Below are 20,113 nucleotides of genomic sequence, written 5' to 3' on the forward strand. Positions count from 1 at the left end.
TTCGACCCAATGAGTCTGCTCTGACCACAATCCCACCCAGGCCCTACAACCAAATGTATTTACCCTGCTAATCCCCCTGACACTAAGGGGCAATTTAGCATGGCCAATCCACCTAACCCGCATTTCTTTGAAGTGTGGGAGGAAATCGGAGCACCCAGAGGAAACCCACGCAGACACGGGGAGAACGTGCAAACTCCACACAGACAGTGACCCGAGGCCGGAATCGAACCCTGGCCCCTGGCACTGTGAGGCAAGAGTGCTAACAACTGTGCCACCGTGCCATCCACATGCCCGCTTTCTGGGCACAATCCAGTTTGTGGCAGTAGAAAGTGAGTGGGACGATTGCAAACAATGTCCTGCCGGGCGTGAAACTGACTTTCAGGCCCGCACACTAACGTCCGGGATCGGCGCAATCCATGCCAGGTGTGGCGAGGTCAGAAAATGGCCCCCATGGGCTTCCCATTATAAAGTTACTTCAGCTGATGCCTCGTTAATTTGGCAACATTAAGAAATGTTTAACTTCATAATAATTGCTAACATGCACATTCTGGGATCAGGAACTTTACAAATACGAAGAGGTTGCATGTGACCCAGTGCTTAGACCTTAATAACCTTTGCCAGATTGGTTTCAAATTGAATGTAATAGAATCATAGAATCCCTACAGTGCAGAAGGAGGCCCATCGAGTCTGCACCGACCACAATCCCACCCAGGCCCTATCCCCATAACCCTATGCATTTACCTTAGCTAGTCCCCCGACACTAAAGGGAAATTTAGCATGGCCAATCGGACTAACCCACACATCATTGGCATATGGGAGGAAACTAGAGCATCCAGAGGAAACCCACGCAGACACGGGGAGAACGTGCAAACTCCACACAGACTGTGTACCAAGCCGGGAATCGAACCCAGGTCCCTGGTGCTGTGAGGCAGCGGTGCTAACCATGTGCCACCGTGCGTGATAGTTTCATTTGTCTCATTCCACAGTGCACAGGACGGCTCATAGGGTTTTAGTCGCAGGATGGTTGACCTCCTCAGACCTTCAAATTTTGCATCACTGCATCAGGCAGTTAGACGAACGTGAAGTCCTTGAATAAAGTAAAATTTATTTATTAGTGTCACAAGTAGGTTTACATTAACACTGCAATGAAGTTACTGTGAAAATCCCCTAGTCAGCACACACTAGCACCTGTTCAGGTACACTGAGAGAGAATTTAGCATGGACCAATGCACCTAACCGGCACATCTTTGGACAATGGGAGGAAACCGGAGCACCCGGAGTAACAGGGAGAATGTGCAAACTCCACACAGACAGCGACCCAAGCCAGGAATCAAACCCCAGGTTCCTGGCGCTGTGAGGCAGCAGTGCTAACTACTGTGCCACCGTGCCACTTAGATGGAAATATTGTCTTCCAGTTGCGCTAAACTGATATATGAATGAGGGAATCAGAATGGAGCTATTTTCTGCAATCCAAATGTGAGATTACAGAACCCAGTGCTAATGATGTCAGTTGTGGAAATAAATATCTTCCAGTAATCTTGTCTTTCTTCGATGTATATCTTCCCCCCCGTTCTTCTTACTGCCCCCCTCCCACTGCCCACACAATCCCACTGTTACTACTCACCATAGTTTCTGCTTTGCTTCGGAGGGTTGGGTTCTTCCCTGATTGCCACATTGCTTCTTGACCGGTGACCAGGAGCTGCATGTCTCCTCAGGGAAGACTGGTTCTTCCAGCTCTTGCTGCCCTTTGTGGGGAGGGTAATGTGCATTTTTGCTTTAGCAGAAACGTGAAGGACCAGTGAAACACGTTCAATGAGGAAAAGGAAGCAAGTTAGATTAAGTCAAAGCTGGAAGTTGAATTATCACTTCTTCTCTCAGTTTCCTTTTCCCATGTTGGGAGATTCTACTAAACCCTAATGTTTGTTTCAGGTTACCAAATGTGCTTGTGTATAAATACTCTGATTATGTGAATATAATATATATGTGTATATGTGTTTTATGTATATGGACAGTTCTTTAATGAAGGAGGGTATTTGCACTGTGAGTAGTTTTATTTTTAGAAGACTATATTCTTTTACCTATTTGATACTGAATTGGCAAATCACATGTGCAATGGGTTTTAAATATAATGTGAGTGTGAGCACTGCTGCCTCACAGCACCAGGGACCTGGGTTCAATTCCAGCCTTGGGTGACTGTCTGTGTGGAGTTTGCACACTCTCCCTGTGTCTGCGTGGGTTTCCTTCGGGTGCTCCTGTTTCCTCCCACAGTCCAAAGATGTGCTGGTTAGGTGATTGGCCATGCTAAATTATCCGCTTGGTGTCCAAAGCTGTGTAGGTTAGGAGGATTAGTGGGGTAAAAGCTTGGGGTTACGGGGATAGGGTGCGGGGTAGGGCTGGGTAAGATGCTCTGTCGGAGATTCAGTGCAGGCTCAATGGGCTGAATGGTACTGTAGGGATTCTATGAACAAAATATCAGTGTGACAAGTAGTGTGCAGGCCTTTCTCAGCCTTGGCACGGTGGTAGCAATGCAGGGAGGCAGTGGCATAGTGGACACCATAGTGGACTAGTAATCCAGAGACCCAGAGTAATTCTCTGGGTTTGAATCCTACCAGAGCAGATGTTGAAATTTGAACTCAATAAGCATCTGGAATTAAAAGTCTAACGATGAACATGAAACCATTGCCGATTGTCAAAAAAACCCATCTGGATCACTAATGTCCTTTAGGGAAGGACACTTACCGTCCTTACCTCGTCTGGCCTACATGTGACTCCAGATTCACAGCAATGTGGTTGAGTCTTAAATGCCCTCAGGGATGGGCAATAAGTGCTGGTCCAGCCAGCGATGCCCATACCCCATGAATGAAAAGAGAAAAACATCCTCAGAAGATCATTAAGACATTAATAGTCATTAAGACATTAAATCGAGGTCCTGTCTGCCCAAGGTGCAATGCAACTATTCAGAAAAGATCAGATCAGTTCTGCAAATACACTGATCCAAATTTATCCCTCAGCCAACACGATTGGTCATGTATTTCATTGTTACTCGGTTTGTGTTCTGCTTAAATGGGGGCCATGTTTCTCTACAAATGCAATTCATTGGTTGTGAAGAGTTTGTTGGGATGCATTGAGTTGCAATGACCTTCTCATGGATGTTTTTCTTTTTTCATTCATGGGGTATGGGCTTCGCTGGCTGGACCAGCATTTATTGCCCATCCCTGTGGGTATTTAAGACTCAACCACATTGCTGTGGATATGGAGTCACATGTAGGCCAGACCAGGTAAGGACGGTAAGTTTCCTCCCCTAAAGGACGTTAGTGATCCAGATGGGTTTTGTGACAACCAGCTATATAATTACAAACTGTTTGTGTGGAATTTTCCAGCCTCGCTCGCCCCCAAAACAGGAAAATCATGCCTGAGGTCAACAGACCTTTCCACAGTCCGCCCCTCACCCGCTCCGATTCCAGTGGCGGACGGGACAGTAAAATTCGCCCCTTTCTTTCTGTAAACCTGTAAGACAATTCTGTTTGAAGTAATTGTGTGCCGTATTTCTGCACTAGCACAAGAAAAGTATGACGTGGGAGGTGGAAAGTTAGAGGAAAGAAAATAACTAACACATTTCACACAAGAACATGCAGTTTACTGGAATGTAGTTTCAGAAAATCTAGGAGACAAATGAAGTAGCATTCATTATGAACTAATAATTCTAGGAATGAAGACTCACTACGAGGGAGTTACCATCTTTTCACTAGACAATCTTAAACAGAGAAAAACTTTTGCAATGAACTCAGCACAAACCAAATTAATAATGCTAGATGTAGGACTCCATTATTAGTGAATGAATAGAAAATAATTTATTGAACATAAATGTCAAAATTTACAGCACAGTAATGACAATTAAGCATGGACAAATGTGATTTTTGACAAGATGCAGAAAGAGAGACACAATTGTGTCTGATGGAGAGTTTATGACAAGATTATAGTACCTAAACACCAGACTATGTATCAAGAGTTAGGTAACTGTATAAAGTGCCAAACACTTACCCATTTTAATAGCTTAACAAGACTGAAACAGAGTGTCTACATTTAATAGTTGCATTTCACAGTAGATAAGACATTATGAAATAGGTCGGGCGGCAAAGCTAAGCTATAAATGAAGAGATGCAGCCAAGTTTCTAGAACCATGCGCTAAGATGGCATTTATATTTCTACACAAAAAAAATTGCTTAACATTGTGAAGTCCATACCAGAAAATTATGACTTTGTTACATTTCTTGCCCAAAAATAGTTTTAAAAAAGAGACAGAAGATTCAACCAAATAATATCACACCAATTCAATACGCTGGATGCCACATCATTTCTTTAATTTCCCTTGTAGAAGAAGATCATTATTCTCCAGAACAAGCTATTACAACATGAAAGCATTATACAACGGTGGCAGCCTCACAATATCATCTGTATCTTAGTCGCGACATAAGACTCTACAGATTTTATACATAGAAAATGTGTATTACCACAGTGTGGAAATGTTAATCTTTGGTTTCATTCACAATAAACAGTTGCTGTTTATTGGTACTGTGTTACGCAAATAATAACAATACTAAAATACCCTTATATTCAAAAATCCACTGGACTCCTGGACAGATACAACAAATATAAATAAGGTCCTATAACATCAATTAGGGCAAAGTGTAAATCTTATGAAACTTGTATGTCCTCAGGTTAAACGGTATGTAGAGGAGGTTGTGGTGATGGGCCTGTCCATTTACATTCACAGATGTGGCAGGTGATAACACACTGAAGTATAACAGTTGAAGACCATACAGAATCATAGATAAATTTACACCTGAAGACATCACTATTGATTGAAGCCCCAGAATTCAGAAAGATGTCTCAAACACTTAAATGCTTGAATATTCTAACAACCTGTGATCTGTAATTGGTTGACAATTGTGCATTATATATTCTGCTTTACGTGGACAATCACATGAAATAAAATATTTGTCCAGTGTTCTGCTCATCAATCGTATCATATCAGACAAACTATACAGGGTTTCTATCATGACATATATAAGTGAATTCTAAATGCTGGAACCTGGTTAGTGAGAATCTGTAGCAGCAATAGCAAACATAATTTATGTTTAAATTCAGGATGATTATTCCATGGTTCGATTGCACTTAATATTTTCGTAATGATTTAAAATGGTATGTTGCAACTTATTTTGTTGGAATGCATTAACGAATACCTTGGTATTGAGCAATAATCGCTGCAAAGTTGTACAGTTCATCACAATGAAATATAACTAGCACTGGAATTTATATCTTAAATAAGTTTTCATGGTAAAGATTATTGTAAGTCAACAATGGATATTTTCAGACATCACACATTAGCCCCACCAAGTGTTCCTGGGATGATATTGTATATTATTTCATCACTAAGCCCCCCAAGTGAAGGTCATTGTGCATTATCTGACATTTTATTCTTATCGTAGGTGACAAGAATTCTGTACTGATTGTGCATCTAAGATATTCTCATAGATACAGTAGGGTTACATATTTGCTGGATTTGCTTCCACACTGTTGTCATCTATTTCTTATAACATTTAAGACTCTGTTTTCCATCAAGGTACTTCCAATGTTATTTTTTTGACTTTATTCAATTTTATATGGGGTCCCAATGGCAAAACTTCAGAGAAATCATACTGCATGCAATACATAATCTTACTTGTCTTGCTGAAACAGCATATTTATATAACTACAAAAAAATCTAATGTGCATTGTGTTTAGACAACAAGAGTGGTAGAAAGCTGTTTTACTTTAAAAACGCTAAGAAGCAGTAATTTCTATGAACACATCATTGTGTCATATTTTTGACTCAATGGTTAAATCATTAAGCCCAAAATCTCCACATGGGACAAGATTTAGTGGGTGTTAGTTAATATCCCGGGACCCAAATCACTTTAGCCCAAGTGAGAATGGGGATGAGAAAAGCAGCTCTATCTCTAAATCTCTCCCATCTTCACTTTGGCATTGTGAGACCCTGGGTTTCAACTGTTTGGTGCCAATCAACTGCCTATGGGAAATGGATGGGAAGCAGCAGCTCGTGAGTGGGTGGGAGCAGACAATTGCCTGGCAGGAGCCTGCTGGCACCACAGGGACAATTGCTGGTAACTACCTCTGGGGAAGAGGTTTCAGGAGGATCTGAAGTGGGGGAATGGGGGAGGAAGGGTCTGAGGGTAATGGTATGAGGGTGATGGGGGGAAGCCCAGAGGAGGGGGAGGCCAAAAGTTTCTACCCAAATGGTCTTTTCTGGTGTTCTTCCTGCTATATCCACCTACAGGAAGAGCATGATGGTGTTCCCATTCAGGTGACACTTCAACATGCAGATGGGAGCCCTATAGCATCATCAGATCTCGATCTGCATGTTTGAAGGGGGAGCCACCCTAGTTCAGGCTTGTTATTTGCTCAGAGGGCAGGTTAAATTGAAGGAAGGTGGATTGATATGGGACTTTGGTGGGTTAAATTAACTGGCTGATATTAACTGCCCACATTCTGATGGGATGGCATTGTTAAAATGTGTCCCTTATATTTCCAAATATTACAGGAATGAATTGCAATGAATGAAATGAACACATCATGAATGAAATGATCAAAACATCGACTTAAACCATGAAGTCAAAAGTCAAACATTAATTTGCAAGTAATTTGGACAAAGTGCAATAAGCAGTGAGATATATCACTCAGTTTGTCAGCTGTAGATGCTGTGATATCACTGCATTACAACTGTTGGTGAAATCACTAGATTATGACTTAGTTTCATTTCATCGCAGAGCACTTCATCATCGAGGATCATTGGCCACTAGGCTGAAAGGTTTCAGCAAATTAGAAAACCAGGTACCAGGATTAAGTATTCAGTTTTTTTATTGTCAACCAATTGCAAGTCTTGAAGTGATTGTAATGTGAAATCTTGCTCTCAGCCAGTCACAATCATTAATAATAATTTTAATCTGACCTGTGCATAGAAAGAAGACTAATGTTGATTTTGTTTGGTTATTTAAAACAGGTTTAGAACCAGCAAGTTAAATATGGTCATTCTGACAAATGTACCTAAAAAGCTAAGAACACAAATTCACACCTTGAATATATTCTTAACAGCAACATTCAGCTGCCGAAAAAATCTGCTTCTAATCACAGGTCCTAAGATCTATCCTAGTTGGAATTAGAATCTGTTTTTCAGCTTAAAATATGCTGACGTGAGCTTTGTTAGCTTAATCACTAATAATAATGATGATGGGTTGCTTAATGATGGATTGTTTCATGTGGGACATCATTTGACATCAATTTTCCTTTCCCCCCTGCCTCTCTACGAACCCCTCCTGCACCCCCCACCCCCCATATATGCACAGCTTTCTGAAACATTTGGAAAGCAATTCCACCTTCCTATAGCGACTAACGTTTAACATTTAATGCCATACTTTAGCGTTTCTTTTCATAACTGAATTGCACAGGAAAGATTCAGCTCCCAGTTGCTTGGGCATGTCAAGTTACCAATGTCACAATGGGTTCAGCTATCTGTATTTGCATTCTTACAGATATGCATTAGACCGTCACATGGGAGTTTCACGTCACCCAACATGCAAGCACCTATATTCACTAAACCAGGATCCTTATGAAATTACAACGCTGCATCCTTGATATTGGGGACAAAGTAACAATGGATAGGCGAATTGAAACCCATGAAACGTAATTATAACTGCACACATGGAAGTGTCTTAGGAGTCAGAAAATTGCCTCACACTGTGTTATGGGCAAAGAAATGTGGACAGTAACCATGGCCAATTCACTGCCTTCACTGTAGCGTAAATGTTCATTAGCATGAGGTTTTTTTTTTGATTTTCATTCTCCTTTATCCAACAATTGTTCCACACAAAATCCATTAGCTAGAATCATTGAACTTAAATAAAACAATCCAACACAAGAAAGCAAACAAATATACATAGATGCTACGAGCAGTAAGCCATTGCAGTTGTTCAATGAGTGAAGCTAGTGTGGAATTAGGATTTGAGACAGTGGCATCAAACAAACACCTGATCAATGTATTTGTTTTCAGTTTATCTTAACATGATCTGAACAAAACCCAGCTGCCACTATCAAACTCTAGCTGGCCCATTTCAGTAAAAAGAAGCAGGGACTTAAATAATATTCAGTTCAACTAAGTGCATCACACTTGCAGTGTTTAACTCTTTGCTATTCTTATTTTCCTATGCTGGTAGCACTTAATTTGTGTCCTTTTTTTTCTATTTGACGGAGGCAATATGCTTTAATGAGTCAAAATACTCAACGAATATCAAGAACACTTGAGTCTAAGGAAATATTGCAATTACGTTTTCCTCTTTCTCATAGCTGTCTCAACTTGCTGAATGATGGAACATATGCTGAAGGTTAAACATGAAAAAATCTGTCTCCTGGACATAGTAACATAAAAGTTGTAAAATCGTTGTTTGTTAGCTTAACAAAATCAGATTGCCAGGTTCCAGTTATTAATTATAATTGTGATTTTCTTTTTTTGTAACTGACATGGAGAAAATGCTAGTCTGAAAAAAGTCTATGCTGATTGTCTCTTTAGTAACACAAAAGACACTTGATTCAATGCATATCTCCATGAGATAAAAAGCAACTACTTTGAAAAAATTGACTAAAAGGGACTTTTATTTAATGTTTTGTCTAGACTGTATTGTCAAGATCACTATTTGTTCAAGCTTCTTTTTTTCTTTTTTTAATTTTAACACAGAATCATGGACATATTTCTCACTCGCTATCCTCCTATGCACTCTACAGCTGGCCCTGTGCAGCTATAAGAATAATCCCCAAAAGCCAGGTTTGAGTTATCCCTTTACAATTGACTATGGACACAGCCAATACCACCTGCAGTTAATGCACAAACTCAGCACCTCAGCTTCTCAATTCATGTCAGAGTGTCATCACAACACAATATATACAAAATTCTTCCACAATATGCAACAAATAACAGTTTCCATGCATAACTCCTAGTCAAAATGAAATTTGGTTTTAAAATCAATCATTTTCCAATACTAACCATACATTAGCTCTATAAAGAGTACATATTCATGCATAAATCATAAGTTTAGTTTATCTTTTTTTTAGTTATAGCTGAACACATAACACTTATAAATACTGTATTAAGACATGACTCGGAAAGAAACACATCTGAACATAAAATTACCTCAAAGGACTGTAAAAGTATGAAAAGTGTAAACTCCGGGGTCCTTTATCAACCAGCATCAACTTTCTAATTCATTGCCATAACATTCATATGTCTTCCATGAACGCATCAAAGTATACATGCCGCCTTCTGCAAAATTATAATTTAACAGTATAAAGCTTCAAGTCACAATTTCCAAAACTAGCTAGTATTTTATCACATAAACTATACATTAATAGTTGAGGTATTTCTGAGAAATTGTCAAAAGCTTGCACGGTCTGTGTCACAGGCCCACCCGCAATAATGGGAACTTTGGTATATTTTTCAAACACTTTGGTATTTGTGAAGCCAATCACGTACCACCGACATGTTAGTGCACAGGTTCTGTGTCAGAGTTGAAATGAAGATGAGTGACAATGAGTTTGTATAACGGGTAAATGAGAAGGTCCACTTTGCTAGTACAGTCAATCCCTCTTGAATGGTGTGTTGACTAAAAATGATTGTACTTGCTTTCAGTTTATTTAATAGAGGATTGTCATTGAAGTATTAATATTACAGTATCGAAAGTAATCTTAAATAAATATAAAATATAGAGAGGACACTCAATAGAAATTGAGGTTTTTTTCCCCTACAAATGAGGAAAAACTAATAACCCAGAATTGACTTAAGACATGAGCACATTATTAAAATCTGCTTTGGGTTAGGATGTGTTACACATCGAGACATTGTATTTATACTTATATTCTTTGTAAAATAATATGCTGGAGATTTCCTTGTATTTTTCAAGGAATTTGAGTTATTTTGGACAGGGTGATTCTCCGTGCAGTTAAGATGCTGCATCCCTCTGCAACTAATTGTCTGATCGGAATCTATAGTATGATGAGAAACTCTTCAGCAATGATTCATCAGTACATAATCCTTGCTGAGACTAAGTTCATTTATTCATTATTTTTATTTTCATACATGCAATATAGAAAGTATGTTTAATCTCAAAATGACCTAGTTGCTACTATGGTAGGACAGAGCATGATACAAAATGTAGCTACATACCATTTGAATCACATTGAAATATAGAACCTAAGCAACAGGATTCAGTTTTGCAGGAATATACAGGAGAGAATAGCAACAAGGAATGGTTCAATGGATGGAGAAAGAATGTTTTCTTTCTCTCAGTTTTCTTTCATCCAGGAGAAACATTCACTTCACTGAGATCCTCTATGAATGCCCATATGCCTCCTGGCTTCAGTAAGATATCCCAGAAAGGCATGTATGCATTATAACTTAATGTGAATCTTTGGTTAAGTATGTAATCCAAACGTTCCTATTCCCAAAAGAGTTTTCGATTCCATATACCCCCCTTCTTGGTTTATAGGCACCGTGAGCCATAGTCACAATCAAAGACGTGAGGTGGAAATGAGAGGATATGTCCCCTTTTCCTAATAACGTTCCTTCCTCTTCCCTCCATGATCCAAATCCCAGAATTCCCCTTGATGTCATTCCTTAAATTATATCCTTGGCTATCCCTCTGCCATGAATGTCCAGTTTAAAGCATAATGTTTAAAAATGCAGATGAGTAAAATCCATAAATTAAATAAATACATAAATACATACAAAAAACAGAAAGTTTACACTGTGCCTTTTGCAATTATGCAAATATCAATTACATTACTGGATAGATTGCCATTTACTAAGCTTTCCAAAGTCAGAAGCTTCTGTTTTTTGTTTTTTTAGAAAAAAACAAGCAAAACATGTGCACTAATATCATCATCATCAGGGCTGCAACTATTATTTAGGCAATCAAGGCTTTTGTCTTGGGCAGATATTTTTGGCAACATGGCTTGGATAATATGTCCGCCTGTCAAGATTTAAGTTCAAAAGAGCAAAGCTGCCCCGTTCTCCTCAATCGTTTCGGTAAAATGACTCGTGCCCCGATTACTTCACAATGTAGGTACGATGGTGAAAGGCCGGAGCAGAAAACTCTGTTTCTAAAACTGAGGTTTACGCAAAGTTTCAAAGCACAGAGGTCTACAAATAGTCATCGCTTTGGCTCAAGCAAGGCACTCTCGTCTTGTGGTCACTCTGTATTGGTGGTCTCCTGCATTCACTGTGAAAGGTTTAAGGAATCGGTTACCAGAGTGTGTTTGCAATTTGACAAGGGCTGAGTGCGGGAGAAGTTACAAAAACGCAGATCGTGCAAGGAAATCTTTGGTATCAGACGTGATTTTAAAATCACAATTGAACTTCAGTGAGGTAGCCTCTTTGGTTCTCACTATAAATGTCTCTACAAAGTTCACAACTTGGAAGCCTTTTTTTTTGCTTCCTACTTAATACTACTAGATTTGGTTAAAGAATCAAGCTTTACCACATCACAACAAGACAGAAACAACATCAGAGGAGTTTTAGCGAAATACCGATCAGACATTCCATCTGTGCCTCTTCAATAGTACCTTAATATTCATTATTTTTAAACAATGTACTATTCATCATAATGTTATTACTCTTACATAACAAAAGCTTGGTTATTTTTTGGTTCTTTTCTTTTGTGAATCTGGTAAGTTGTTTTTTTTCCCTCTCTCAATATAACTAGTGTGTAATTTCGTCTTCATCAACAAGGTGCCTAACTTCCACAGCAAAGCAAATTAGTTCATTGAAAAAGAACCTTTATCATTAGATGGTACTATACCCGCATTTTTTTTTAAATTCAGTTTTCAGTGATGCCTATGTCTCACAAAGTAGCTCGAGACATTTAAAAAAAAAAGGTTTGGTTTGGTATTTTTCTTGGAAAAATTCTGTTTTTTTTTGGTATTGTTATATGGCACAAGTCATCTTGTAGGTATTGCAACAACAAGTCGTGTGGTACCATCCTATGTGTTTTATCATTAAGGCAGCTGTTGCTATTGGCACAAGTTTTCCTCTCTCTCTCTCTATCTCTCTCTATCTCTCTCTCTTCGTTCCTGAAACTAGCCATTCGGTGACAAATCATTTTGGATCTTTATTATTTGGGGGGAGGGAGGAAGGGGGGGGGGGGGGGGGAGGAGAGGGGTAGGGTCGGATTGGGGAGAGGGGGTAAGTGGGGGGAGGGGAATAGTTGTTTTTGGGATTCCAATCCGTGTACAAGTTTGTGTGTCTTTTTGTTATCTTCTTTGGTGACTAAGAGACAGTTTAGGAAATAAATTCCATCCAGACTTAAATATCAACAAACAACTTTTTTTTTCTTTTTAATATAGTTAGTCTATGACTAGGTCATTTCCTCATACAGGCTGTTCTATAATGACCTTTAATAGTGCGAGAGTTTGTCACGAAAATTACCCGAATATGTACTTTTTTTATGTGCTTCCAAGACCCGCATCAACAGACAGCGACACAGTGCAACTTATCTCCCGAGCAGCTCCTTTATAACCACGCCGTGGAGCAAGGTGTACACGTGTCTCCGATTTGATTTTCTTTGGAATTTATTTATTTTTAAAAATCGTGTCTTTATTTGGTTTAAAGCCTTTTTTTTGGTTTTGGTTTTTTTTTGGTGTGTCTTAATTCCAGAGTGTAGTAAGTAGCAGGGCACTCCTGCCTTTTGGCCTGCTGCTTTCCCCCTCTTGTCACGCTTTGGTAAAAGTGCTTGCAGCTGATGCTGGTGGCCCGGCGGTGCTCGCTGGCTCATCCACCCATCTGTCCATGCTCCGCCGGCGGGCGTTCATGAAGAAGTTGCTGACCGTGTTAAGCTCCAGCCCCAGCTGCTGCGAGATGGTGACCTGCATTTCTTTGGATGGCCGTTTGTTCTCCTTGAATATGGCAATCAGCGTGCGGCGCTGGAGATCGGTGAAGACAAGGCGCTGCTTTTTAGGGGTGGTGGCTCGGTCTCGGTTCTGCTCTTGCTCTTTACGCTTGCAAGCTGAAAGAGAGAAAATAGAGAGAGAGAGGGAGAGGGAGAGAGAAAAAAAGAGTTTAAATGAAAGGCATACATCCAGGCTGTGGAACTGGGGGCCAGTTGGACTAGAAACTCTAAATTGGGATAGAAACTCTAGGATAACTCTACGTTGGGATGGGAACCCTACAGTGCAGAAGGATGGCATTCGGCCTGTCAGTTCTGCACTGACTCTCCAAAAGAGCATCCCACCCAAGCCCCATAACCCAACGCATTTACCATGGCTAATCCACCTAACCTACACATCGTTGGACATACTAAGGGGCAATTTAGCATGGCCAATCCACCTAACCTACACACCCATCCTGACTCTCTGCCCCTCTACCGCGGCTACGTTTGCGGCCAGGTCTCCCTGGAGAGGGAGCATGCGGTGTCCACAGGCGCAGTTGAAGCCTTCTGCGCCAGTTGGGCACCGCTGGGGCTGGAGTGCATTACAGACCCCGATAATCACATTATGATTTGATGTTTTAAGTTTCCTTTGTACTTCTGTTCCTTTCGGGCTGTTCCCCCTCCTTTTGGGGTGCTGCCCCTTTTACTTTATCCCTGAGTTAATTTGAGTTGGTTTATTTGGTTTGCCCTAAAAGAGGCCTAACCGACACACCTTTGGACACTAAGGGGAAATTTAGCACTGCCAGTCCACCTAACCTACACATTATTGGACACTAAGGGGCAATTCATCATGGCCAATCCACCTGACTTGCACATCTTAGCACTGAAAGGAAACCGGAGCACCTGGAGGAAACCCACACAGACATGGGGAGAATGTGTAAATTCCAAACAGACAGTAACCCATGGCCAGAATGAAACCTGGGTCCCTGGCGCTGTGAGGCAGCAGTGCTAATTACCATGGCACCCTTCTGACTGGAGCTAACTCACAAGGGATCTTTTACACCCATGTAGAAGGAACATAGAACAGAGAACATTGAACATTGCAGTGCAATACAGTCCCTTCGGCTCTCGATGTTGTGCCGACCTGTGAAACCAATCTAAAGCCCATCTAACCTACACTATTTCAATATCATCCATATGTTTATCCAATGACCATTTAAATGCCCTTAATGTTGGCAAGTCCACTACTGTTGCAGGCAGGGCATTCCACCCCCTTACTACTCTCTGGGTAAAGAATCTACCTCTGACATCTGTCCTATATCTATCACCCCTCAATTTAAAGCTATGTCCCCTCACTTGTTTGTAAGGTCACTTGTTTGCCAATTAATTGTTATTAACGGACCACATTTTTGCAGTAAGAATAAAGGTGTCGCTCATGTTACTTATGTACATATGGGTAGCAACCCCCACCGAATATGTAAAGTCCCCATAGTCCCAAATGACCATAACCTGCTCTCCCCTTTGAGGGGGAAGAGCTGACTGGTGGTGATCAAACCTGAGGATCGCCACACCTCAGGCAAGGGGCAAGATTGAGAAGGCGGGGCCTTCATGAATAACCTCAGCCAGTATGGGAATTGAACCCATGCTGTTGGCATTGCTCTGCATCACAAACCAGCTGTCCAGCCAACTGAGCTAACTGACCCCCAAAAGTAATTTTGAGCGTGATACTGTATTCAATTAATACTCAACAGTAACTGTGATCTATAGAGCTTGCCTCACACTGAGAGTTAATAATGTTTCTACCCGGTTTCGAACCAGGGATCTTTCATGTGTAAAGCAAACGTGGTACTACTCTACAGGAACAATGCCCACCGTATATACATGCACAGTTATGCAAAGACATCCAAGGTGCCCCGTTCCTCTAAATGTTGTGCAAAGAAGGCACCTCACCATCTAACAGTTCACTCAAATACATTAAAATGTATTAAGGTGCTATACATAGGTCAAAAAAAGTTTGGAGTTTGTCCAATTCAGCGTAGAACTCTGTTCATGCTGAAGCAAGTCTTAACTGCTGCCAAGCAACCTCTAGCATAGAAAATTAATTTTTTCAAGTGTGGTGTCTCATTCCTCCAGATTTTAATTTTGGTTCGAGATTTTTAAAAGAACGTTTTTACTTTAGTTATTTGGTAGTACAGAACATAGGTTTTGATGAAAAAGACATTTTGTCAAAGTTTTTTGTCTGGCACTCATCAGGAAAATCACAAAAATACCAATGTCAGGAGAAACAACTTTTCACTGTATGGGAAGAGAGTCCTGTTGTTTCCCCTGACATTGGTATTCTTGTGATTGTCCTGATGACAAAATGAAAAGCTTCAACAAAATGTCTTTCTTTCCAGCATTTACTCTACGTGCTTTCTCACTCAATCTAAAATATCTCCTCTCTTCATTTTGCTTTCTGTAACTGACTTGACACTGAATTCAATAGTCCAGTTTACACTTCCCGGTTTACACGTTCGATTGCTCTGTAAGGATTCTTCAGTAGGATTGGTTAAGCTAATTTCCCTCTTCACACAGGTCCCAAATGCTCTGTAGAGGGTGCTGTGTCTACTTTGTGTTCCTGATAAGCAGCCATAGAAAGTCTATGGACATGCGGAAGTCTAACAAGCAATGCCGTATTGGTTCACAGAACTAAATCTGGCTGATTACATTAGCCAATTGATAAGACTTTGACACAGTTCAGGCACTCATTAGCAAAATATAAGACATATTTATTCTTTAGGCCATTACAATGGCCCCAGAACTTGCGATAATGTTCATCTCAACAATATGTGAAAAGTATCAATATCCATGTTTTATTTGCAAATTATATATAAGCTCAGGGCTGAATAATGGATTCCTTATATCATTCCCAGACCTTGAAATGTGGCCTATGAATTTCTCCTTCAGGATACTCAGTTTCCTTTTTACATTGAAAGCAAAATATTGCAGATGCTGGAAATCTGAAATAAAAACAGAAAATGCTGGAAAAACCTAGCAGGTCTGGCAGCATCTGTGGAGAGAGAAACAGAGTTAACGTTTCGAGTCCGTATGACTCTTCTTCAGAGAAAAGCTTCTTCTTTTGCCTGACTTCCTGAATGTCCCTCAGTGAAGACACCTCAATGTTTAGTTCAGTCATTCAGACTGGAGATGCTGTCAGACCTGCTGAGCTTTTCCAGCATTCACTGTTCATTATTTCTTTTTAACATTGCTGGAGTATCATCATTAATTCAATCCATGGAGCTCCAACAATGTCAATCTTCACAGCATCAAGATGCTTTCATACTCAGTTAACACCGTTACTGGTCCCTGCTTTTCACAACATCTTGCTTCTATGTGTAACCTTTTTCAGAACCATCCCTGAGGTTGTGTCCTTAGCCACATATCGAACCTGAGTGCAGTGAAGCCAGCCAGAAGTTATAAGGTGCATTGTGACTTGCATTTAGCCCATCAGGAGAGAGCGCTGTGAGTGGGTGCCTAGCTGTATACATAGAGAGGCATCTTGGGTGCCAGCAAAATTTGGTGGTATCAGTTTGGCCGCCCATTATACACTGTGCCTGATAGCAGCTTCATCGCAGTCAATCAAATGAAATATCAGATGATGGGTATAACAGACAACCGATCTGATACCATCTGTTTTGTGCCACTGCCCAACACAAATTTCTATCCCCAAGACTCATTTCCTTGATGGCTGCTGATTAATATTCATAGAATCCTACAGTGCAGAAGGAGGCCATTTGACCCATCAAGCCTGCACCGACGATAATTCAACCCAGGTCCTATCCCCGTAACTCCACGTACTTACTCTGCAAATCCCCCTGACACTAAGGGACAATGCCATGGCCAATCCACCTAATGTGCAGATCTTTGGGCTGTGGGATGAAATCGGATCACCCGGAGGAAACCCACGCAGATACGTGGAGAATGTCCAAACTCTACACAGACAGTCTCCCAAGGCCAGAATTGAACCTAGGTCCCTGGAGCTGTGGGGCAGCACTGCTAACCACTGTGCCACCATGCTGCCCTTTGCCACCATGCGCCCTTTGCAACCATACCGCCCTTAGGACAGGAAGGAGGCAGTAATAACATCCTCTGTGGATTAAAAACACCCACTACTCCATTTATAGAGTGCTTCTGGAACACGTGCATGCACACTTCCTAAAGTCCAGTTTCTCTCAACACTGGGTTTGCATTCCAGCTGACACCAAACCCAAACGTTGGGAGATGGCTTTCTGTAAAGGATCTCGCACTCCTTGGCTTTGTAGAGGTCAGTGTTGGAGCTAATCTCAAGTTATATAACTGCTTTTGTGTCAATTGACTCCTGTAATTACTTTTTATAAATAGTGAAATGGAAAGATAACTGCAACCAAAAACAAAATTAACGGCAGAAGTAGGAGAAAACTATGGGCCGGATTCTCCGACGTTACCCGTAACTGGGATTCTCCGGTCCTGCCGCAGTAAATGGAGATTTGGCTGAGCGCCAGTTTCTCCATTCTCGCTGACATCGGTAGCGGGGTGTGAATGGTGTGAGAATTCCAGCCTATGACTCAGGGAAAATTAACAACAGGTTGGAAAATGGAATTTAATGAAACAGACCTGGCATAAAGAAAATCTGAGTCAAATTAAAATGAAGGAGAACACACATTTACCGGACAGAAGCTTTATTATAAAACTTCTCCTGACCCCGTTTTCCATCTACATTGCACCAGATTCAGCAATTTATAAAAATTCCCTTTCCATTCAATGAGAAAGTAAACTATCAATATTGCTGAAAAAAGAGACATGCTGTCGAAGCTTTTCATCTTGCACTCATCAGGACAATTCTTCATGGTAACCCCTTTACCAATCAGAGTCCACTTGCTAACCAATCAGCACTGTCTCCTCATGCAGCATAAATTGCTGTTCCCTTTACAACTGGGGTTCTTGTGAATTGTCCTGTTGGGTGCAAGATGAAAAGTTTTGAGAGCATATCCATTTTCTCAACAACACACACATTCTGCACTACCAAATGACTAAAAGTGAACTATTTTAGATCTTTCAAAGGCAGAGGTGCATGTATGAATAATTCTATCATAATCATTTATTATATTGATTTCAAGAGTCACTTTGCCCTGCAACAAGATTAGGATTTTACATACAGCCGCTGAACTTACTGTCAGGCAATTTGTAGGAAAAATATTCATGCATTCCTATGAAATCGACAGCCTGAATATTCAGTCTTGTTTTGGTGCTAAAAATTTAAATTTATTTAAACATTTGAATTAAGAGCCTGGATGAAACAGCAATTCTGGAGTTTTTAGGGCTATTCAAGTTTGAAATATCCAGTATTTTGAATTATGTTGACTTCAGATCAAATCAGATCAGAGTGGAACTGTTAATGGATTAACAAGTGTGTTAGAGCAGTGCCCACAGAATTTGCAGATAATACATTCCTTATGTGTCATTGAAGCCATTTCAATCTCATTGAAACTCAATAGCAAGCATCCTTATCATGTACACCCAATAGTTAGGCCAAACTTAAAAAGAACAAACTGGGCCAAATACTTTGTGTAAAAAATTCACTTCCATTAATATTAGATGAGAGGAGACACCACACCAGATTATAGTCCAACATTTATTTGAAATCACAAGCTTTCGAAGCTTGAGGTGAAGTCTTCACCTGACGAAGGAGCAGCGCTCTGGAAGCTTGTGATTTCAAATAAACCTGTTGGACTATAATCTGGTGTGGTGTCACCTCTCATCTTGTCCACCCCAGTCCAACACCGGCATCTCCACATCATTAATATTAGACACTGCTATGTTACTAATAAATATTTACAATTTAAGAATGTCATTTATGTTATTCAGAAGCCTGCTTCTTCTCATTAATTCAGGCTGGCACGCCTTAGTGTTAGAATGGTTCAACAGAATGTCTTGACCTGGGATCTCAGGGTGCTGTTTGTTCCACAATCTGACTACATTGTCAACCACTTTGATCAGCAGAGGATTATTGCAGGTACAGTTACATATGAGAAGGCTGAAAAAGAGGCCTCTTTTAACCACAGTCATTTGTAACAGCTACATTTCTGCATTGCCACCACTGCTTGGGAGAGACACAGAATTTCAAGTGCAAAATCCATAATTAAGGGGACAACAAAACAAATATATTAGATTTGTTATACGTGCATTAGAAGAGGTGGAAACTAACATGAGCAACTCAACAAATAAGTGAGATAAGGGATAACAGTAGTTGCATTATGTATAAAAATACAGATATGAGCAAAGATAAGGATGATATAGGAAAAAGATAAAGGGAACAAGTTAATGTGGGGAGTCTGACATGTGCAACAAAACCTGGTAGCACCCCTGCTGATCACTGGGACCCCTGAAAGAATACAATTCCTAATTGACATTGGGAACCCACTGCTGGGGTAGCTGGCTCCATCAGGAACATTTAACTGCTGACCTTCCTATCTAGTCCCTGAGAACAGCTGGCTAACTTGAGGCTGGAAGCTCTGAGTGTCGGCAGTGACACCAGAAGTGGTGGCCATAGTCGACATTGCACTGGGACCTAGACAGAGGATGAGTGATGGATCCTCTGGAGTCAGGTAAGTGGGGCGCGATGAGCTTTCTAGCAAGGGGGTGGGAGAAGCATCAGCGAAGGGCATCAACAGGAAGAGTAGAGGGTGCTCTTTCCTGCAGGAATCCCCTTCTCTTCTTGATGCTGGATCCCTAGATTTGGCAGAGTGCCTGAGAATGAGGGACCTCCCCTGCAAAAGGCCACAGGCAAACCACACCCTGCCACTGGTTGAATAAGGAGTGATGAGTCTCTTAAGTGGCTACATAAGGACCTCAACTGGCCTTTGGGTGGGAATGCCATCCACAAACCTTCTCATCCCAGATTTAATTGTAGGGAGGTGGAAAGTGAACATTCTGATAATTCTACTAATTGTTAGAATCTAATATATTTGGAATTTATTCCTTAACTACCTTCGAAAGGGTCTGTTCGAATTTCTGTCTGACAATTAACAGTCAAGCTAATTGCAGAACAGGAATGAGTATTTTGTGAAGAAACAAAATAGTTTTATTATTTTATGACAAAGTTCTTTGGAGTCCTGAGCTGAAGCAGC

General features: G+C 40.7%; 1 protein-coding gene across 1 annotated transcript in view; it reads right to left on the bottom strand.

The window, feature by feature from the left end:
- Window positions 1–12,813: 12,813 nt before the first annotated feature.
- onecut3b (one cut homeobox 3b) overlaps window positions 12,814–20,113 on the bottom strand; it is a 118,739-nt gene continuing 111,439 nt past the window's right edge. The window contains exon 2 of the mRNA XM_078198775.1: window positions 12,814–13,106. Coding sequence (XP_078054901.1) covers window positions 12,814–13,106 — 293 coding nt within the window. The remainder of the gene's footprint in view (window positions 13,107–20,113) is intronic.

This window comes from Mustelus asterias, chromosome 26 (genome assembly GCF_964213995.1).
Source record: "Mustelus asterias chromosome 26, sMusAst1.hap1.1, whole genome shotgun sequence".
NCBI classification, from domain to species: Eukaryota; Metazoa; Chordata; class Chondrichthyes; order Carcharhiniformes; family Triakidae; genus Mustelus; species Mustelus asterias.